The sequence below is a fragment of the Octopus sinensis genome, linkage group LG23, assembly GCF_006345805.1.
Source record: "Octopus sinensis linkage group LG23, ASM634580v1, whole genome shotgun sequence".
In the NCBI taxonomy this organism is placed as follows: domain Eukaryota; kingdom Metazoa; phylum Mollusca; class Cephalopoda; order Octopoda; family Octopodidae; genus Octopus; species Octopus sinensis.
The window spans coordinates 21,451,354-21,476,353 of NC_043019.1; the positions used below are offsets into that span (position 1 = coordinate 21,451,354).

A 25,000-nucleotide genomic window follows, 5' to 3' on the forward strand; every position below is an offset into this window, starting at 1 on the left:
AATTAAAGATGTGATCTTCTCTATTCTTGTTCTTGTTGTCATATACTCCAAATTTCTTGAAATACATCTAAGTGATATTTGGATTTATTTGTCATACACAAAGAATTACTTTGGATATTAATTCTACTTGAATTTATTAATATCTGATTGTTTAATTGAAACAAGTTTGTTTAACACTGAGTGCTTTCTAGATATCTGCCTGGATTTATTAATTCCTTTTACTTATTATTATTATTATTATTATTGTGTGTGTGTATACATATATATATACACACACACACACACATACACATACATATATATACACATATATCTTTCATCTTTCTTATTGTTTCATCATCATCATGGATGGTTTGACTGAGGACTGGTGAGCCAGAGGCTGCACCAGGCTCTAATCTGATCTGGCAGAGTTTCTACAGCTCGATGCCCTTCGTAACGCCAACCACTCCGAGAGTGTAGTGGGTGCTTTTACGTGCCACCGGCATGAGGGCCAGTCAGGCGGTTCTGGCAACGACCACGCTCAAAAGGTATTTTTTACATGCTACCTGCATGGGAGCCAGTTCGGTGGCACTGGCAACGACCACGCTCAAATGCTGTTTTTCATGTGCCACTGGCATGTGATGGTATGGTGACTCTAGGGTTTCGTTCAAATGAATCACTTCCAGTCCATATTTTTCTAAGCCTGGTACTAATTCTATTAGTCTCTTATGCTGAACCACCAAATGAAAACCTGCTGTGAAGAGGTGGTGGGAGAGAAAAGACAGACGTACACACAGATATATACAAACATCCACACATGGTGGGCTTCTTTCAGTTTCTATCTATCAAATCCACTCACAAGACTTTGGTTAGCCAGAACTAGAAGACACTTTCTTATGGCACCATGCTGTGGGACTGAACCCGGGACCATGTGATTGGGAAGCAAACTTCTTACCACAAAGCCATGCTTGCTCCTAAATATATATGAGTATAAATACTAAAGAGAGAATCTGTACATGATCACTTGACCTGCTAGTAATAGCAGTGAAATTTCTCTCAGACCATACCTCTATCATCTTAAATAAAGACAATGTAGTCCCTAACAAATAAAAGAATAAGTCCTGGAGTCGATTTGTTTGACTAAAGGCATTGCTCCAGCATGGCTGTAGTCAAATAACTGAAACAAGTAAAAGAATGAAAGAAAAAGAATATGTATATATATATACGTATATATGTGTCTATGTGTAATTGTTTAAATCATTGGACTGCAGCCATGCAATGGCACCGCTTTGAGGGTTTAGTCATGAACTATTGAGTTATGTTTCTTATACCAAAAATTAATGTTGCTGTTTGACAAAGAGAGAACAATTCAATAAATACCAGAATGAAATAAATACCGGGAATCCAGGAATTGATGTGATTAGCTAAAAAGACCTTAAAGGTGGTGCCCCAGTATGGCCGCACACTGATGATCAGTAGAAGAATAAACACTGCTATTTCATTATTATTCTCCTGGATTGCCATTTCTTTCTTATCAGTCCTTTTGGCATGATTAAGAATACAGAAAATGTACATCCAATAATCATATTTGTGGATTATTCTAAATGAATTATCCATACACATGCCAACATGGAAAGCGGATGTTAAGCGATGATGATGATGATAATTATTCATAAATATAATTTCTTTTGGAAACCATGGACAATGATCATACGAGTGGAAGTTTTGAAGGAAATCTGGTTGTTTATCCATCGGATATTATAAATATGGTAATGAAATGAATCCAGATAAAATTGTGGCACTAATACCATATTAGAGATGACATCGTAATTAAATATCTATGAGAGAGATTATCCTTTACGATCTTCCATTTCTATTCTCTCATATACCCATGTTGCATCTTGAGGGTATGCCCTCACCATCTCTTCTGCTCATTCCAGCTGGGAGGAGCCATGTATTTTCTCGTTGTGTATACTCTTTACTCTTTTACTTGTTTCAGTCTGCGGCCATGCTGGAGCACTGCCTTTAGTCGAGCAACTCAACCCCGGGACTTATTCTTTGTAAGCCCAGTACTTATTCTATCAGTCTCTTTTGCCGAACTGCTAAATGACGAGGACATAAACACACCAGCATCGGTTGTCAAGCAATGCTAGGGGGACAAACACAGATGCACAAACATACACGCAAACATATATATATATACATATATACGACAGGCTTCTTTCAGTTTCCGTCTACCAAATCCACTCACAAGGCTTTGGTCAGCCCGAGGCTATAGTAGAAGACACTTGCCCAAGGTGCCACGCAGTGGGACTGAACCTGGAACCATGTGGTTGGTAAGCAAGCTACTTACCACACAGCCACTCTCAATCAATCTTTAATTTCTCAATGCATAACTTGAAGCCTTCTGCCTCAGTACTACATCCCCACTCAGTTGAGGTATCTTGTCCTCTGGGTTACCTGGTGAGCATGCTGGTGCCTGGTCCACAAAAAATGTGCCCAGTACATTCTGTGAAGTGCTTGGTGTTAAGATAGGCAGCTAGCCACAGAAGCTGTGCCAAAGTAGACACTGGAGCTCAGCACAGTCCTGTGGTTCATTGGCTCCTCTTAAACCATCTAACCCATGCCGGCATAGAAGACAGAAGTTAAACAATGATGATGATGAAAAATTGTTTGAGAATGGTATCACAGTGAATGGCCAGAGTCATCAGAGCATTGGTTAAACTGCTTTATGGTATTTGGTCTGACTCTCTGTGCTCTGAGGTCAAATACTACTGAGGTCAACTTTGCCTCTTATTCTTTCAGGGTTGATAAAACACAGCACCAGACCAAAGTGGTGCATTACCTGAACCGTTGTATTGGATGTTTGTGACACCTGTTCTGGTCTTTTGTGCTTTGACAGCTAGGCCCGAGTTGACAATGGGTCCAAGCTTTTGTGGTCTTTGCCTTTTCCCTGTACATCGTTGGTGGCATAAAGAAAGAGAGGCTAGCATGCATGAGGAATTGCTAGCCTTCCACAGAATAATCTTGCTCAGACAGTGCCTGGGAGAGGAACTTCCCAGGGGTAGCATCCCAAGGTCAGCCATGATCCAAGGAGATTCCAACCAGATTTACATGAATTCATATTGTTTTTCTTACCCCCAAACATATTGTTTAATTTTGAAATGCAAGATGATAATGAAATGAAATGTAGGGTAATAATGAAAAGAAAAATGATAAATAAATGAGATGAAACCCTCTCCATACAAATAAGACACACACACATACAATTGCTGGAATGATATATATTTAAGTCTGACATTCAGTGTCAGTATGATAAAGCTGAAAACTGTGAAGTTAAGTCTGATAGCAAGGGGAAGCAAGAGAAAAAAAAGAACACTAAGAGGATAAACATGATATTTGGAATAAGAAGAAAAAGTTATGACATATTCAAAGAGAATTATGCGATAAGAGAGGAATAAAAGGATAAGGCTTGGAGATAAATCCAAACTGGAAAGGTTGGAAATTGTCATAGAGAGAGAAAGAGAGATTCATTTATATTCCTTTTGATGTTGTCTCTATTTTCTACCTACATTTGATGATAACGATGCTCATACTCCATGGACATGATAAATATATATATATATTTCAGATCTCTACTGAACAAAATGAGTAAGTGAAACTTCACATGGTAGCTTGACATGCAATAACAAAATATTCTCCTCCTTCCACACATCTATGCATATGTTCATACACACATACATGCAAAATAGGTGGAAGAAAAATGGTACTCAAATACCGGAGATAGAGTAATATGCTTTTATTAAAGCTGACAAAATCTTCACTAACTGTTATTCAGGTTTTCATATCACTGTTTGTTAGACAAGTGTGATCAAATATATACACACACACACACACACATACTGTGTCTGTCTTTGTGTTTATCCCCCACTCCACTTGACAACCAGTGGAACTTGGTTCCTTTACATTTCCATAACTTAACAGTTTGGTAAAAGAGAATAAGTACCAAGGTTAACCCTACCCCACCAAAAAACAAAATACTCTTCAACTAAACCCTTCAAGATGGTGCCCCAGCATGCCTGTAGTCCAATGACTGAAACAAGTAAAAGATAGAAGATGGATGGATGTGTGTTTTTTTCTGTTTTCAATTTACAATTAAATTTTGACCACCTGCTTTGTAGCAAGGTTGTGAAGGAAAACATCTTTTGTTCATCATTCTTTAAATCTCAAGAAGGTCTTGCAGATTCTTATTGCCCCAGATATCATGATCGTTTGTAACATATGAATTAAGGCAGGTTGGTATATACTCTGTATGTATGGGACATGGCTCATATCATTGGGTAGGCCACACAACTAAAAACTTAATTTTTTATTAAGTGTACCATTCAGAAAGTTTCACAGGCCACATAAGGCCTGCAGAGGCTGTCCATGATAGACATTGAGAATTTTTCACTGGCTCATACCAAATAAATGATAGGTAAATGGTAATCAAAAGGTATTTTCTCTGATTTTCTCCAGATACAAATTTTAAAAAGACAAATTCAAAAAACAAACAAAAAACAACAAAAACTAGGCTATCATGAAAAAAAAAAGAATTTGATCCTTGTTCTGGATAAATGGTTCTCAAACCCTCTTGGCTCATACTTTAAACATTTAACTACATCTATCCCATATGTATCATATAACAAAAAAACACATAAGCAGTTTGTTAAGCAATTTTTTTCATGATCTTATAATTCAATTAAGAATTTCTGTCTTTGACTCTACTCGTTTCTTTTTTAGCGAATTTTTTTTAAAAAAAGGTCCTTGTTTACAACTTGGTGTCCTCCAGGTTGTAAACAACACTATAGAAAATAGATGGCTGTAACTTTATTGATTCAAATACTGAAAAATAAAACCTAATACCAACAATATATATATATAATGCACATATATATATATATATATATATATAACATATATACATATATATATATATATACACATATACATACACATATACATATATATATTACATATATATATATACATGTATATATATATACATGTATATATATATACATGTATATATATATATATATATATATATATTATATATATATGTATATATATATATATACATGTATATATATATATATACATGTATATATATATACATGTATATATATATACATGTATATATATATACATGTATATATATATACATGTATATATATATACATGTATATATATATACATGTATATATATATATATATAATATATATACATATACATATATATATATACATATATATATATACATGTATATATATACATGTATATATATATATATATATATATATTTATGTGTAAATGTACATATGTGAGCAAATAGATATGTGTAGTGAAGGAAGATACTTACTTAACGTATAACCGTATTCATCCTCTTGTTCTTCCTCTTCATCAAAAACTCCATCTTCAAGTTTAGAATCCTGTGTTAAATGATATATGTAAGTCAAGATTAAATGATAACAACAGATACATACACACACACACACACACAAATAGAAACCTATACACACACACACACACATAAAATTTACAAACAAGAGAAAGTACGCAATACTTTAAGCAAAGTTTATATATTTTATTCATTATAAAAAAACTGAACACTTCTTGATTGTGGTTACTTGAGATTTGCTCCAATGATTACAGACACACACACACACGTGTGTGTGTATTTACATAATTAACATATATGAATAAGTGTACAAGAGAAAACCCGAATGAATTATTATTACATAGAAATGTATGTACGCAAGCATGTACATATGAATGTCTGTGTGTGTATTATGTATAGATATGTATGTATACTATTCTTTTATGAAGGAAATCAAAGCAAATAGACTATAGATAATAGTATGTACATAGAATATTGGGTTAAAAAATCCTTGAATGAAGAAAAATTGTTTATATGCTATTTTTCATAGTTTTATATGCTTTAAGTTCGTCCATAAAATATATTTTATTTCATACCTTTTGAAGTTTATAAAGACACAGACACACACACACACAAATATATATTATGTGTAATTAATGATATGCCAACGAAAGCACAAACATGCAAATTAAGTTATCTACTATGATGATAGCCTAATTTTTGACTGCTATATATACACATCATCTATATATATACGTGTATCATCATCATCATCATCATCGTTTAATGCTCCCTTTCCATGCTAGCATGGGTTGGACGATTTTGAATGAGGGCTGGCGAACCAGATGGCTGCACCAGGCTCCAATCTTGATTTGGCAGAGTTTCTACAGCTGGATGCCCTTTCTAAAGCCAACCTCTCCGAGAGTGTAGTGGGTGCTTTTTACGTGCCACTGGCATGGGGGCCAGTCAGGCGGTACTGGCAACAACCTCGCCCGAATAACATATATATATGTAAGTATATAAGCTGAAAATTCTATACAATTGATTAGGAAAGAGATTGGTTATATCTTCTCTGAGGAGTAGTCAACAATCTGTGACATGGTTCATTAGGAGACTAACCCAGTTCTTTTTTGTCTGCATATCAAAAACACAGAATGAATGTGTTTGCATTTATATAGTCCCCTTTCATTGGATTTTCTAACACACACATATATATATATGATCTTGAGAATATGAAAGAGTAAGCTTGCTGGTTGGTGTTTATACTTTGTGATGGTGATGACAACAGTAACAACAACAATAATAATGATATTGATGTGCATGTCATTTCATACAAATCTCTTTTATGGATTTCAATTGAAATGAGTTGCAGTTATATTTATTGCGGTTATACAATTATATTTCCATCTGTTTACAAGAAAGATTTTGTGTCTGAAATGTATATATGAAATTGTTATGATCCTTTGGATGACAACTGATGAGGAATTATCAAAATTCTATGCATGTATTTACTATTTATTCCATTTATTTGTATTTCTACATAATTTTTGAACGAAGACATGTGCATTTATAAACACTCACACACACACACACACACACACACAGATAGATAGATAAATCTGCATGCCTGTGTTCATGTTCACATGTTTGTCTATGCCATTTAACTTAGCGGTTCAGCAAAGAGGGATTGGTAAAATAAGTGGTAGTTTAAAAAAGTAAGTACAGAGCCAGATATAACTGATTAAACTGCTGAAGATAGTGCTCCAGCTTAGCCACATTCAAATCACTCATGCCAGTAAATAATATACCAAAAAATTATAAACCATCAAAATTACTCAGAGGCATCCTCTGCATGAAAAAATAAAAAGCAATAATTAAGTTAATGTTAAAATGTTTAATGTAGCAAACATTTAAAAATTTAATTAAAAATGATGATTCGATGAGGAAAAGGCAAGTCACAAATGCACAATTCTGCGAGAAGCTGGAACAATGTATAAAACTGGTTTCACATATGAAAATACAACTTCAAAAATACAAGCCTTGTTAATTGTTACATGGCAGAAAGTAATTAAGAAGGCATTACCAAAGAAAATTGTCTTCAGCTGGGAATCAAAACTAATTTGCAGATGCAGTTTACCTAAAGAATGTTTGTCTTTTGCTTGACATTATATTGCTTGTTGCTACGATGTAATCTTTGCAAATGGTTTTGTTAAATTTTACAGGATTGGAATGAATTAGCTATAAATAAATCTTGAAACTTATATATTTATTTGTGAGGAGGATCATGGGAAAAATGACAATTTTGTAAGATGACAACAACAAAACTAATTTTATGGTGATGGAACAACAAACAATGTTATAAAATATTTTCCAGGGAAAAAAGTTAAGAAAAGCATTTTTTATTGTTTATGATTTAACACTTTTGTTACCATATTTCTTATTTCTTTATTGCCCACAAGGGGCTAAACACAGAGGGGACAAACAAGGACAGAAAAAGAGATTAAGTCGATTACATCGACCCCAGTGCGTAACTGGTACTTAATTTATCAACCCCGAAAGGATGAAAGGCAACGTCGACCTCAGTGGAATTTGAACTCAGAACGTAATGGCAGACGAAATACCACTAAGCATTTTGCCTGGCATGCTAACATTTCTGCCAACTTGCCACCTTAATATGTTACCATATTTCTGTTGAAATACATGGCTTTTGTTTTGATTTTGAAAATAATGAAGAATTTAATAAAATAACATTGTCATATTCAGCTAGGATTAGAGAGAGATAAGATAGGAAAAGAAAGAAAATAAAATGGGGTTGGGTGGTAAAGCAACAGAAGACAGAGAAGGAGGGGCTGATGTGTCAGAAACCCCAGGACAAATGGTGTGCTCAGCCATGCCTTGTGGTAATGATTGTGATGGCATTGCCACAGATATTAGCTAGCAACACTCCATCTTGTGGGACTCATTTCTCTGACAGGCTACTGTAATCTCTATTTTGTGACAGTGATATCAGTGATACAGGGTCCCAGAACACCTGACATCTCAATGGTGACTGGCACAAACTGATAGTTGTAGGTTAGGCCCTTGTACTTATTGATTTTTTTCCCCTCTGCATAACAAGTGACAACACCTGGGTTTGCAGCTGATGCAGCAAGCTAGAATTCAGAACAAGAATTAACATGAAAATTGGATAGAAGGTCTTACTTTCAATCACTTTAAAACAAAGTTTGCACCACAAAACTAGGAGGAAATCTTGAGTGTGTTACAGACCACAGATTAATTGGGTCATACAATGTTTAACCCTTTAGTTATTATGTTTCTGTTGAAATTCACTGTTACAATAAATTTTGGAAAAAAAAAAAACAGAAAAAAAGAATTCAATAAAATAACTTCGTTATTATGAAGCTGGTGTTTGGAACATGAATTGGTTTCAGATTTGGCACCAAGCCAGAAATTTTGGGGGACGGGGGAAATGCAATTACATTGATATTCCCAGTGCACAACTGGTACTTATTTTACTGACCCCGAAAGGATGAAGGTAAAGTCAACCTTGGTGGAACATAAATTAACATAAAATTTTGATGGAAGGTTTTATTTTGGATAACTTGCAAAAAAGGTAGTTTGTATCATAGATGTAGGGCCACTCTCATGCCAGTTGGTATAAAGGGGTTAACTATCATCACCATCATTCTAAAATCCATTTTTCCATGCTTGCATGGGCTGGACAAAGTTTATTGAAACAAATTTTTCATGTTCTTCCTCTAGTCAGCTTTCACTTGTTTCCAAGTAAGGTAATATTTCCCTGTAGTCAAACATGTTTTCACAGCATATTGGAAATGAATGACACTGCTTGTATGACAGTGACACTCATTTACAACTATCATGCAAAGTCAAGACAAGACACAATCATACACATATATACATCTCTCTCTCTCTAGGCAAGTGAGATTGTAGTTGTGGCCGATGCCACGTAAAACTGGCATGTAAAAAGCACCCTTCGAATGTTGGGTGATATGCTGTGCTTGAGAAGACCTGTCAAGCCAAGTGAACTCATAGTCGTGGCTGATGCTAGTGTTATCTGACTGGCACCTGTGCTGGTGGCATGTGAAAAGCACCATTTGAGCAATGGGCCTCACGGAGGCAGTGACAGGTGACCGAGACCTTTGACGATATACCATGCTTGAGAAGACCTGCCAAAGTGAGATTGTAGTCATGACTGATACCAGTGTCATGTCAATGGTATCCATGCTAGAAGTAAGTAAAAACCACCCACTACACTCTTGGAGTGATTGGCATTAGGAAGGGCATCCAGCCATAGAAACCATGCCAAATCAGATTGAAATCTGGTGTAGCACCCCGTCTTACCAGTTTTCAGTTAAACTGTCCAACCTATATCAGCATGGAAAACATGTTAAATAATGATGATGATGATGATGATATATAGCCCAAATTTACAGAAAACAAAAGATGAAGACAGGTGAGGGAGCAACAAGCAGGTGTATTAGTCTGACACTCGGGAAGAATGGAAAAGTCTTTGATGTTTTGAACTTATGCTCTTCAACAGAAAGGGTTGAGGGGGAAGAAAATGGAGAGAGATTTCCTGTTTAAGAGTGATATAAATTAAATCCTTCTATCAAAATTTTAAGTTAATTTACGTTCCAAATACCTGTTTCATAATGACAAAGTTATTTTACTAAATTCTTTAATATTTTCAAAGTTAATTGAAACAAAAGAGTGTATCTCAACAGAAATATGGTAATCAAAGGATTAATAAAAACAAAAAAAAAAAAAAGGAACTACTGAGAAAAGCAAGAAGTAAATCTTTTGTCTCAGTGAATTCTAACAGGAATTATAAGAAGTAGATAGAAAGAATTTTGGTTAAAGACGTGAAATTAGTGCTTAAACTTGTATTTATAAATTAGTATCAAATTCATAAAATTAGCAACAAAAATAGATGGAAATGAAATTACAAACAAAGTTAAATGTAATTTAAAATATTCATTGGAAAATGAATACTAATGAAGCTGCTAGCCATTCTAGAAATTATTTTGTTCTTCCATCAAGTTATTTGTACAGACACAGATTGCAATACAGCAGTTCTGTGCGAGTCGTAAGTAAATACAATACTCTCGTTCATGATTCTCAGGTTTCAATTACTTTTCTTGTTTCTTTTGCTTTTATCTAATTTTATTTCATTTATTTCAATGAGGATTTTAAGAGAAGGGTATTTTTGGTGTTTGTCAATATTAGGTTATGACTTAAACGGAAAAACAAAAATGGACCAATGAAATCACTAAATTAATAGGAAATATTTTCTAAAAGGGTATGAATTAGAAGAGTCATTAAAGCATTAGACAGAATGCTTCATGTTATTTGTGCTGGCTCTCTGCACTCTGAGTTAAAATCCTACTAAGGTTAACTGGTGCTTTTCATCCTTTTGAGGTTGATAAATAAAATATCAGTCGAGTACTGAGGTTAATTCTTCTCTCTCTCTTTCTGGAAGAAATCCGTCATAGACAGACCTGATAAAGGATGAACCCCCACCTCCACTAGATTTATGAATGCTGCTAGGGTAGCCATGTATCTCCTCTACAGTGACACCTGTTCCAGTCCCACTTTCATACTTCAGCCTCTCAACACATGGCATAAAGCCACCTCCCTCAATACTGTACCCATACTCTGCTGAAGGTCTTGTCCTGCAAGTTAATTGGTGGCCTTATTTATGCTGGTGCCATGAAAAAATCACCCAGTGCACTCTCTAAAGAGGCTGGAAGGGCATCTGGCCATAGATACCTTGCCAAAGCAGACATCAGAAACGAACATTGCTGTGAGGGTTGTTGGATGCTGTTGAACATCCAACCTATGCCAGCATGGAATATGGATGTGTGATGATGATGATGATGATGATGATGATATATGCCATGTGTTACAAAAATGTCCCTGTGATACCATCAGAAATTGAAGGCACAAGAGAGGGCAATAGTATTTTTACACTAACTTTACAATGTGAACATTGGTGGCACTGTTTTATTTCATATTTTTAGCGAGTATAGATATTTCAAATTGCTTGAGCTTACTGGTTGAATGGACAATTGTTCATATCTTCCTACAAACCCTGAGCTATAAACCAACTACATCACAATGCTACACAACCACATTGTGACCTAAGGAGAAGAACCCTTGATGTTTGCTTTCCTCTTATGCTTCAAGGACAAACCAACTTGGCGGAGGGGGAAAGCCATTTCACTAAGAACTTTTCTCAAAAGAGCTCAAGACTGACAGATAACAAAGACTTTTACAAGCTTTTCTGTTAATTCTTACATTTTCGAATTTTTATTAGTTAGCTCAAGTCTATGTCTTATGGTTTGTGGCTGGAACCCACTGTATGTCATCTTTAACCAAAAGACTCTACCTTAGCCTCAGACTGATGTCTTATGAGTGAAATTTGGTATGTGGAAACTGTAAGGAAGCCTGTCATATGTGTGTGTGTGCATGCACATACATGCATATGCCATTTTTGTACATCTCACAGTGTCGCCATCTGACCAAAAATCAAAGCGACACTTGTTTACATCTCCTTCAAACAATCTGGCCTATTGCTTGGGGTGTTGTGAGTTCTGACATGTCAAGAATACTTGAATAAAAATAATCTATTTGGAAAAAAATAACTATATGAATAAATAAAAAAACAAAAAATAAGGTTTAGCAACAGGAAAAGCATTTGGTCGTAGAAAATTGCATCATTAAGACACAACTCATTGTAGCATGAAAAAAAAACAATAATGCCAGCATGGAACAAGGATGTTAAAAGACGATGGTTTTATATATATATATATATGTGTGTGTGTGTATATGTATGTATATATATATGTATGTATGTGTATATGTATGTATATATATGTATGTATGTGTATATATATATATATATATATATATATATATATATATATATAAACAAGCTTTCACATTGTTACCAGCTCCCAAATTAACTCACAAGGAATTGGATAATCCAAGGTTATAGTACAACCAAAACCATATGGTACCCCCCACACCCCACATATCATTATGCTACAATGATCTCACCTCCAGTGAGCTGGTACCTACCCCACCCCAACCTACTGAGGTTGTAAAATATAATCTTAATTTATATCTTTACCGAAAACTTTCAAACAATAGATGATGTTAAGCCAAAGTAGTGAGGGAGAAAGAAGTTGAATATAAATCTAAAGTAAATAGTGTGAGAAACTGTTTGTGTGTGTGTGTGTGTGTTCGTCTGTGTGTGTATGTGCGTGTGTGTGTGTGTGAGTGTGTGTGTGCGTCTGTGTGTGTATGTGTGTGTGTGTGTGTGTATGCACTCAGTAAGTTATCATTGTAAATTCTAATTCTGCTAAAAGCAACTTGACATTTTAACCCTTTTAGAATTAATTTAACAAACACAACATAGAGAAGTAACCTATATATATATATATATATATATATATATATATATATATATATATATATATATATATATATAAGTATATATATATATATATACACACACACACATACAAATATACCTCTATATACATATATATATATATATGTGTTATACAATGGAAATTGTGGAATTACATAGACACACACACATATGCACAATGGAAAATTAGGAATTATGGAAATGTATAGTCTGTGTGTTTATGTGTGTGTGTATATGTCTATGTGTTATTTTGCCTGAATTTCCATTGTGCCAACGTGGTGCTGCTAAGACAATCCACTGTAATGACTAAGAAGTAGTAATAATAATAATAATAATAATAATAATAATAACAATAATAATTTTCAATCTGAAGCAAATGGGTCACACTGAAATAAATGCTTCATATTAGTAAACCAGAAGATATGATATTTATAAAAGGGAAGAAAGCAGAATACAGAAAACTCAAAACAAAACAAAATGGAAAGAATTAATAAAGGAGACAGAGGAAAGAAGACAGTAGATGAAGCGAAAGAGCCAAGAAAAGACGAAATAATGAAGAAGAAGAGAAAAAGGAAGCAAAGAGTTTGCAACTGGCCAAAAAAAAAAAAAGATGGAACTCAAAGAACACATGACAAAATATATATATAGCCAGACTTCTTTTTCCTTTTCTGAAATAAAATTGAAAGATACATTTGAAATTTCTTCCATTATGTGAAGTTTATTTCTTCTTCAATTATAGAATAAGGGATATAAAAAAAAAAAAAAAAGAACAGCAATTCTTGTAAGTTACTTTTAGATATATTCCTTTTATTTTATTTTTTTTTCTTGCAATTTTTGGCAGAAAAGATTAGATGCTTATTTGTGGATAATATCAGTGGATACATAAAGTAATTATAAACCAATTTCATCTTGAGACTTTCTAACAGAATTTCGGCAGCAATTGAGGAATTTAGAACAAATATTATTAAGTTAGACTAATTAAAATTATTGCACAGCTCTAGAAATTAGACTATCCAAAACACAATAGGAGTAATTTCATTGGTTGGCTCTGTTCTTTCCTTAGAATCAGAAGAATCAGATCGACATGACTTAAAAGAAAAAAAACAACCTCACCCAAGAAACAACCTTGATTTAAAATTCTGTTTCTTAGTTTTTACATGTCTATAATACAGAGAAGAACTGGAGATAGCAGAGTTAATAAAGCAGTAATGTTTAGTCCTTATTTAAAAAAACCTGAGTCAATAGGGAGCGTCGGCTGCGGGGTCATTCCGAAAAGCTCTACCTGCGACGATTTCATCTCAATCGAAGGAGAGGAGCTTTCTCCGTCCGGGTTGCGGATCCGTGGAACAAGCTGCCAGACGAGATGGTGAAGATGCCGACGACCGCTTTGTTCAAAGCCTCCCTGGACCTCAAGTGGCCTGAACTCTTTACATGAACACCACCCTGTACTTAACTCCATGTCCCCCTACATGGCCTTGCTATTTGCTTTTGAGCCAAATTAACTAACTAACTAACTAACTACTGTTTAGTCTCAGATGAGCCCTAGCAGACAAATAAGTCAATAGTCCCCAGTGAGCCTTAACTGAGCAGACAAATAATTGTAATTCAAGATTCTAATTTACTAGTAATATATAATTTCCAATTCAATGCTGTGATAATTATAATTCACTTGTTTAACCCTTTCGTTACTGTATTTCTGTTGAGATGCTCTGTGTTTCTTTCAATTACTTTAAACATAACAAAGAATTTAGTAAAATAACTTGGTTATCATTCAGCTAGCGTTAAGAACATAAATTGTGACTAAGGTTTGGTGGCAGATTTTAATTCAAAACTTATGAAAACAAGACATTTGCACTCAGAGCCAGAGCTGGTTTCAGCCGGGTTGGTAACGAAAGGGTTAAAATATATAGCACAGGTAGCATAATTATAATTCATTACTGAGGTAAAATTTAATTCCTGGCTATTCAAAATAGATATCCCAAGTATTTTTATTTCATCCTTCATATTTTTTTTATACTTGTTTCAGTCACTGGGCAGGGGCCTTGCTGAGGTGCTATCTTGAAAGGTTTAGTCAAACAAATTTACTCTAGTACTTCATTTTTTTCAAGCTTGATACTTACTCCTTCCATTTTTTTGGGGGGGCTGAATTGTTAAGTTACAAGAATATAAACAAACCAACGATGGTTTTTAAGTGGTGGTGGTGGTGGTGGACAAACACAAAGGCACACACATATATATGCACTAAATAAAACTTTGTTTTCATCTACCAAATACACTCACAAGGCTTTTGTCAGCCCAGGGACTATAATAGAAGACTCTTGCCCAAGGTACCATGCAGGACTGAACCTGGAACCATTTCGTTTGGAAGCAAACTTCTTACTATACAGCCATGCTGAACAGCAGAAGCTGTTGTAGAGTTAACAGGTGGTTTATTGGCTTGTGGTGCTAAGTTCACTTTCTGCTATGAATTAAGGTACTAGTGATAAGCTAGTGATAATCCATTCAATGTTAGAGGAAAGCTGGGGATGAACATTAACAAAAGCACGAGGTTGAAAGAATTAGGGGCCTGATGATACAAAAACTATTAGCTTTTGATAGTTTACAAGTACCAAACTGGAAGTTTCACTCCAGACTTGAAGAAGAAATTAATAACCTACTTTATCATATTCTTCCTTAAAATTTCTACAGATGTTTCAGTTATAGGATCAGGTAGCCAGGAGTCATATGGAAATTAAAAGTGGTAAAACTGCTTATTTCCTGATGCGACAGATCTTGTGAGGCATGCTTGACCTCTCTTCCTGAATCGCTTCAAACCTCTACGCCAAAGAAATCACTATCAAGTACCATATGAAAAAGGCTAACTTCAAAGATCTTATATAGAAATTGCTTGAAGAATATCAGAATGTATTGATAATTTCAAAAATGTCATGTGAAAGCAGATAAGAGGATTAATTCTCTTTTGAAATTCATAATCCTTCTGGCAAAGGATTCTCTTTTGATCCAATAGATTTTCTAAACTAGTGAATTACAAGGAATTTTAAAACATTTTTAAGATGGTATTTATGCAGAGGTATGTAAATAAAGGTTTTCCAACAGGTGTATGCTTTTATATGTACATACACACACACACACACACACACACACATATATATATATATACACATATGTGTGAATGTGTGTGTGTGTGTGATATGCAAATATATATACATGAATAAGCACATAAATGCAAAACAAAATGGTGAAAAATAATATTTGAATACCGAAAGTAGAGTAATATGCTTTTATTAAAGCCGAAAAAATTTTCACAAGATGTCTTTCAGCTTTAATAAAAGTATCTGTCTACATATCAATCAATCTCTCTCTCTCTCTCTCTCTCTCTCTCTCTCTATATATATATATATATATATAATATATATATATATATAATATATATATATATATTTCTTTATTGCCCACAAGGGGCTAAACATAGAGGGGACAAACAAGGACAGACAAAGGGATTAAGTCGATTACATTGACCTCAGTGCATAACTGGTACTTTATTTATCGACCCTGACAGGATGAAAGGCAAAGTCGACCTCGGCGGAATTTGAACTCAGAACGTAACTGCAGACGAAATACTGTTAAGCATTTCGCCTGGCGTGCTAATGTTTCTGCCAGCTCGCCGCCTTACTATATATATATATATATATATATAATATATATATATATATATGTATATGTATATGTGTATATATATATATATATATATATATATATATATATATATATATATATATATATATATATATATATATATATGTATATGTATATATATATATACACACACACACACACATTGCACACATATATATGATGCAGATATTGTAATGACCGAAGTGAAAAGTTACTGATAAATTCTATAGAATTACCATTCAAAACTATGGGGAACAAAACTAACTGTTCCAAAGATGTCTCAGGGCCTACCTTCTCCTTGGCTGTGAATATTAACACCACTATTCCTAGTATACATCATAACCATATCAAGAGAAATAGACCAGACAGCAATATTATTTAAATAACACAAGATACCTGAAAGATGGGTCAATAAAGAAAACTCTCTCCTTGAGGATTCACATACAATGCCACATGATCTGGCTATGGCCATGTCTCTATAACATCTCAGTGACAGGGACAAACCTTATTGCCCATCTCTATGGTTTGCCTTGGCCCTAGGATAGGGATGTGGAGTTCTGCAAAAGGCAAATGATTCACTGGCTCTCCATCGGTTATGACAATGAGGGTTTCCAATTGATTCAATTAACAGAACAACCTGCTTGTGAAATTAATGTACAAGTGGCTGAGCACTCCACAGACAAGCACACCCTTATTGTAGTTCTTAGGGATATATGGTATAATACAGCTGGCCTTTTGAAATATAGGTACTACTAATTTTTGCCACCTGAGTGGACTTGCGCAATGTGAAATAAAGTGTCTTGCTCAAGGATATAATGAGCTACCAGGAATCAAGCTTATGGTTACAATCTAACTACTAAACCACACTGATAACAGCTGGCAAAATCACAAGTTCAGTTCCCCAGTGAGAGTTAGTCCTTACAATTACAACTTTGGGTTGATTCAAGCCTGCTGAGTAAAAAAACTATATTGGAAACTGTGCAGAAGCCCATTACATGAGATGACCCTATTACTGGGTGGTACATTGATTCATCATATGGTTTAACACAACCATCCGGCTCTTAGGTGTCTGTAGTAGAATCCATTATTTGGTAAACATTTGATCCAAGTCTTTGGATTGAAGAATTTTAAATCTCCTTCCTTTTACCCTACAAAAAGTTCAAAAATCCAGCCCTTTCCCCACTTTCACTAACCCTTCTCCAAAATCTTCCAGATTTTCTCTGGGTTAGTGGTGGCATTCACTTTCTGAAGCACTTGTTCTAGAGCATTAACCTTTACAGAATGGAATAAATTACATTGCTTAGAGGAAGAAGAGAAGCAGAATTGATCATTGGTGACAGATATAACGTTTTAGTGGTGTTGCTGGGTAAATAATCTATTTATTCAGCATCTCTTGTAAACATTTCATCACTCTCCGACAAACGGTTCCGCCCGAAATATTAGACTCTTCGTCGTCGTCCTCACAGTAAATTAATTTCTTTCATTTTGTGAACTGTTTGTACTTAGTATTTACTGCCGATAGTTTTCTCAGATTTAACCATTCACTTCTAAAGCAACAACAGTCTACTGTAATAAATGTTTGTAATGTCGATCAATTCAATATGACAAGCATCACAGAACAAAAACTAAGCTTGTAGCATGACAAGTCCATTCTAATTTGCATTTACATTTGAAGCTAATTCACTTCACTTGGGTAACTCATGTTTATGCTTTGAGGAAATAAAATAAAATGGACATCACAGTGTTGTCATTTCCTTCATCTCCTGATAAATTTCTGTTCATATGCCTAAAGTAAACAAATCAACCATTTATATTGGAATTGTTTTAAACCCGTCGGGTTCCAATCCATCTGAGAATCTAAGACCACTTTGGATTCTGTGATGTAAAACGTCTCATTTTCAATAAATTTGGGTCTTACATAAGATTATTATAATCATTTTATGTCTATTATCTTTTAAGTGCTTCAGTCATTAGACTGTGGCCATGCTGGGGCACCACTTAGAAGAATTTTTAGCTGAACGAATCAACCTCAGTACATTTTTTTAAAGCCAGGTACTTATTGTCAGTCTCTATTGACAAACTGCTAAGTTAAGGGAGACGTAAACAAACCAATACCGGTTGTTAAGCAGTGGTGGGGGACAAACATAGACACACATTCACATATATGATGGGCTTCTTTCAGTTTCTGTCTATCAAATCCACTTACAAGGCTTTGGTTGGCCTGAGGTTATAGTAGAAGACACTTGCCCAAGGTACCAGGTAGCGGGATTGAAACTAGAACCATGTAGTAGGGAAGCAAGCATATTACCACACAATCACACCTAATCAATTAAAGCACATAAAAGTTTAGGTTGTTAGATATATGTCACAAAGAATCATCAACTTACAGCTTTTCAAGAAGAACCTTTAATCACATCAATATCATTAGTCTTGAAGGACCTGAGAATGTCAGAGGGGAGTGGGGTATATCCCTTCCTCTCAACCAAACCATTAAAATTTGGCAAATTGGTAGAAGTTTTAGAATGTCATATAAAGTGTTTTGAGGTATTTGTTCCAGTTCTCAGTACTCTGAGCTCAAAATCACCCCGACTTCCACCCCACCAAGGTCAACATTGTCCTTCACATGGGGCCAATAAATAAGGTACCAATTCAGAACAGTGGAATGGTGGAATTGTCAGGGTATTGAACCAAGATGTCTTGCAACATCTGTTGTGAATTTTTGCCTTCTTAGTTTGAATTCTACTCCCTGGCACCAACTTCTTCATGTTGTGAAGTCCTATGGAACAACAATAAGCTTTTAACGTTAGTAGATAGAGTGATGTTGTTGATTGGAGCAATATCTCGGTCACATCAATATGCATGAATGCAAATGGACCTTGCATTAAAAGTGTGATAAACACTAGAACAGAATATAATATAATGCATATGTGTGTGTATGTATCTTTATGTATGCATGTGTCACTAGTCCACCATACAATAAGGAGAACTAATATCGAAACCGATAATTCTAATACCATTAATTTTCTGATGTATTAATAACCAATTAAAAACTTCCATTTAGATCTAATTAAATATAAGACCCCAATAAGCCTTAGTGCAGAATGAAGCAACAAAAGAAACAATAAAACTAAACCCATTAGTTTCCTTCATTAGACAAAAGGAAAACCCTAAACTTCTCGAACTACAAAAGGGGATACAATCAATATGAGGAAGAACATACTCATGACTGAAACAAAACTGTGGAACATATACAATGACACAAGCATCATAATAACAGCAATTTTAATTTAAATGAACAAATGGACATATATACCCGACCATCTGCTCTTCTACTGGAAATCATTATAGTTTTGACACTTAGAAACACCTATATGAATCTATCTCAGAATACTGAGTGCTTCTGTAACTCTTTTCCCATCACACCTCACTTTTATCCTTATCACAGAGATACTTCTACCTTTCATGCCTCTCATTCACTAACGTTGTTGATGAGTGAGAAGAGATGCAGGGTTATAAGGTCCTTTGGTTATGTTGAAGACCTGGCAGTCTCTCTAGTGCTGGGCCACAAAAAAAAGCCCCTTGCACACTCTGTAAAGTGGTCGATGTTAAGAAGGGCATTTGGTCATAAAAGCCAAGCTATAAATGAAAAGGGAGTAGTACCACTCAATATGTATGGACTCTGGCCATGACAAGTGTCCAACCCATGGAAATGTAAAACAATGGTGATTTTTATATAGCTCATCATCATTTTGGTGTCCACTTTTCTATGTTCACATGGGTTAGACAGAATTTGTCAAGGCAGATTTTCTAGCCTTCCTGTCACCACCCGTCACCTGTTTCTGTGTAGGATAATATTTTCTCATGGCCAGATATGTTTTGATGGAAATTTGGGAACAAAGATAGCATTTGGATGATGGTGCTGCTCACTTACAACTATGACACAATGTCAAGGCAAGACAATAATAACACATACACAATGGGCTTCTTTCAGCTTCTATCTATCTATCTATCTATCTATCTATCAACACACATCATTCAAATGCCAATATGATTTAATAAAACTGCCAACAGCTATAATAAAAGCTTTCAATAACACAAAAGAAATAGTGGGCACTTGCCCAAGATTTCAATTTTGTCATATTTGTACCATAAGCGCCTAAAAGACAACATCTGATGTGTGAAGAAAGAACAAACAAAAGGGGATAGGGTTAAAAGATAATTTTGCTCTTATGGCTTAGCCATATTTCTTCATATTTTATTGGCTGGTTCCATGTATACTTTCATCTAATTTGATAACCAGCAACACTACACAGGCAACAAATTTAATATAAAATCATAAATAAATGGCTATTTATGATCATGTGTATCTGTATGAGTGTGTGTCTGATTATGTGTGGGTGTGTGAAACTTATATATAAAAATGCATCTAAAAGAGATAATTATGATATTTGTTCTATTTCAATGACAGTTAACCATTTACCTTCATTCTAAGGCTGCTACCTAGTTTTTTATACATACATATAAGTATGGACCATGTGTGTATATGTATATATATATGTGTGTGTGTGTGTGTGTGTGTGCATGTCTGTGTGTGTATATACTTATGTATGTATATAATGTATATAAACACACACAGACATATATATGTATATAAGCATGCACACACATAAATATATACATACCCATATATATATATAGTAACATTCATTTATATACACATATATATATACATGCATACACATGTACATATACGCCTACAAATATGTATACAAAAATTATTTAGAAAGATGTATTGTGCATCTGTGCATGTGTTGATGTATATATTTGTGCATACATGCATGTATGTGTTTGTGCTCTTAGCAAGATATGGAGATGCATGTATACATAGATTAATATATCTGTGAGCATGTGTGATTATGTGTGTGTGTGTGCATGTGAGCATTCTGCTGTATGATGTGTGTGTATGTATATATGTGTGCAGGTAGAGTGATGGCCTGATATATATATATATATATATATATAGCTATTGATACAAATATATTTATGTGTATGAGGGCATCTGCTTATGTTTGTGTTTATACATGCAAGTGACTATGTGTGCGAGTATCTGTGCTTTTGTACTTAACAATATATGTGCTCATATGTATACATGTGCATATATTAGGACATGTGTAAATGTATATATGTGTGTGCTTATGCTTTTGTTATATTTTTAAAAAAGTGTTTCTTTTTATATTCATATTAGTTACTCTTTTTTCTTTTTCCAATTGTGACTTGGAAAAAAAAACCCCCAAAAAATAGATTTTTACATCATTACTATTCCTGTTATTCTAAGGCATTGAACTGGCAGAATCATTAGCGCATAATACAAAATGCACAGAGATGCTTTTTCCAGCTCTTTACATTCTGAATTTAAATTCCATCGAGGTCACATTTACCTTACATCCTTTTGAAGTCAATAAAATAAATATCAAACAGGGCAGGGGGTCAATTAAATAAATTTCCAGTCAGGCACTGGGAGAGGGTGGGGGCAATGTAACCAATGAACCCCTCCAATTAAAATTGCTGACCATGTGCCAAAGCAGTACCTTGGGCAAGTATCTTCTACTATACCTTTGGGCTGACCAAAGCCTTGTCAGTGGATTTGGTAGGCAGAAACTGAAATAAGTATGGCGTGTGCATGTGTGTGTGTGTATATATGTATAAAACATATGGTATATAACAGGGTAAATTTTAGCCATTTCTCTGCAGACTGAAAAAAAATGATGAACAACCTTAATCGATTTTCGAACCTTATTGGGCTCTCATCAGAGGCATCCACACCATTCTGACAGGCTCCAGAGAAACAAGCTGTCAAACTGTTTATATACTCAACAAATGCAGCAGTTACTCTCTGAAGGGGTTCCTAATTTGCATACAGAAAGTGTTTAACACTCTATAAATATCAGTGGCCTGTCAACAGGGATCTTAGTCCACAGAGTATCAAGGTATGATGTAATATATATGTAACATATGGTATAATTATAAACTGGACAAATTTTAGTCATTTCTCTGCAGACTATACATATATATGTGTGTGTGTGTGTGGTGTGTGTGTGTGTGCATGTCTGTGTGTGTATATACTTATGTATGTATATAATGTATATAAACACACACAGACATATATATGTATATAAGCATGCACACACATAAATATATACATACCCATATATATATATAGTAACATTCATTTATATACACATATATATATACATGCATACACATGTACATATACGCCTACAAATATGTATACAAAAATTATTTAGAAAGATGTATTGTGCATCTGTGCATGTGTTGATGTATATATTTGTGCATACATGCATGTATGTGTTTGTGCTCTTAGCAAGATATGGAGATGCATGTATACATAGATTAATATATCTGTGAGCATGTGTGATTATGTGTGTGTGTGTGCATGTGAGCATTCTGCTGTATGATGTGTGTGTATGTATATATGTGTGCAGGTAGAGTGATGGCCTGATATATATATATATATATATATATATATATATAGCTATTGATACAAATATATTTATGTGTATGAGGGCATCTGCTTATGTTTGTGTTTATACATGCAAGTGACTATGTGTGCGAGTATCTGTGCTTTTGTACTTAACAATATATGTGCTCATATGTATACATGTGCATATATTAGGACATGTGTAAATGTATATATGTGTGTGCTTATGCTTTTGTATATTTTTAAAAAAGTGTTTCTTTTTATATTCATATTAGTTACTCTTTTTTCTTTTTCCAATTGTGACTTGGAAAAAAAAACCCCCAAAAAATAGATTTTTACATCATTACTATTCCTGTTATTCTAAGGCATTGAACTGGCAGAATCATTAGCGCATAATACAAAATGCACAGAGATGCTTTTTCCAGCTCTTTACATTCTGAATTTAAATTCCATCGAGGTCACATTTACCTTACATCCTTTTGAAGTCAATAAAATAAATATCAAACAGGGCAGGGGGTCAATTAAATAAATTTCCAGTCAGGCACTGGGAGAGGGTGGGGGCAATGTAACCAATGAACCCCTCCAATTAAAATTGCTGACCATGTGCCAAAGCAGTACCTTGGGCAAGTATCTTCTACTATACCTTTGGGCTGACCAAAGCCTTGTCAGTGGATTTGGTAGGCAGAAACTGAAATAAGTATGGCGTGTGCATGTGTGTGTGTGTATATATATGTATAAAACATATGGTATATAACAGGGTAAATTTTAGCCATTTCTCTGCAGACTGAAAAAAAATGATGAACAACCTTAATCGATTTTCGAACCTTATTGGGCTCTCATCAGAGGCATCCACACCATTCTGACAGGCTCCAGAGAAACAAGCTGTCAAACTGTTTATATACTCAACAAATGCAGCAGTTACTCTCTGAAGGGGTTCCTAATTTGCATACAGAAAGTGTTTAACACTCTATAAATATCAGTGGCCTGTCAACAGGGATCTTAGTCCACAGAGTATCAAGGTATGATGTAATATATATGTAACATATGGTATAATTATAAACTGGACAAATTTTAGTCATTTCTCTGCAGACTATACATATATATGTGTGTGTGTGTGTGTGTGTGTGTGAATTTGTCCCTCATCACAACTTGACAACTGGTGTTGGTGTGTTTACATCCCCATAGCTTAGTGGTTTGGCAAAAGAGTCCAATAGTATAAGTACCAGACTTGGCAGAAAAATAAGTAGTGGGAGTCAATTCATTCATTGAAAACATGCTAAAGCTGACACTGGAGCTCAGTGCATCCTGTAGCTTGCCAGATCCTGTCAAAGCATGAAACTGATACCAGTATGGAAAATGGATGTTAAATAATGATGTTGATAAGTCCTCCTAGCATCAACTTAGCCTTTCATCCATCTGATTTCCATAAAATAATGTACAACAAAGTACAATGTAATTGACTAATTGCTGAAATTAATAATACAATAATAATAATAATAATAATAATAATAATAATAATAATAATAATAATAATAATAATGGTTTCAAATTTTGGCGCAAGGCCACCAATTGTGGTGAAGGTGTTAAGCTGATTACATTGATCCCAGTGCTCAACTGGTACTTATTTTATCAACTCTGAAAGGATGAAAGGAAAAATCAACCTCAGTGGAATTTGAACTCAGAATGTAAAGACGGATAAAATGCTGCTAAGCATTTTGCCCAGCATGCTAATGATTCCATCAGAACACCTTAAATAACAACTACAACAACAATTATTATTAGTGACAGCCCACTTTGTTCCAAATCAAATACTGTCCATGTTTATCTTGTCCATCATATATAGTGCAATTTGGAATTCAGTTTTCAGTTATGGGATCAGGACATATACTCACAAAACTCTGAATACATTCTCCTCTAAATGTGAGTAGCTATGTAGTCCCTCTACAAAAATAACCTGCTCTGCCTCACCCC

At 34.6% G+C, this 25,000-nt stretch overlaps 1 protein-coding gene across 14 annotated transcripts in view; it reads right to left on the minus strand.

Annotated features, from left to right (window-relative positions):
* Positions 1 to 25,000, minus strand: part of LOC115223391 (multiple PDZ domain protein) — a 758,365-nt gene that overhangs the window by 129,097 nt on the left and 604,268 nt on the right. For all 14 annotated transcript variants that reach the window (XR_005003540.1, XM_036512481.1, XM_036512487.1 and 11 more), the window contains one exon: positions 5,382 to 5,451. Coding sequence is in view for 13 of the 14 variants with exons in the window: in XM_036512481.1 (XP_036368374.1) it covers positions 5,382 to 5,451 (70 nt within the window). In the remaining variant the exon portion in view is untranslated. The remainder of the gene's footprint in view (positions 1 to 5,381; positions 5,452 to 25,000) is intronic.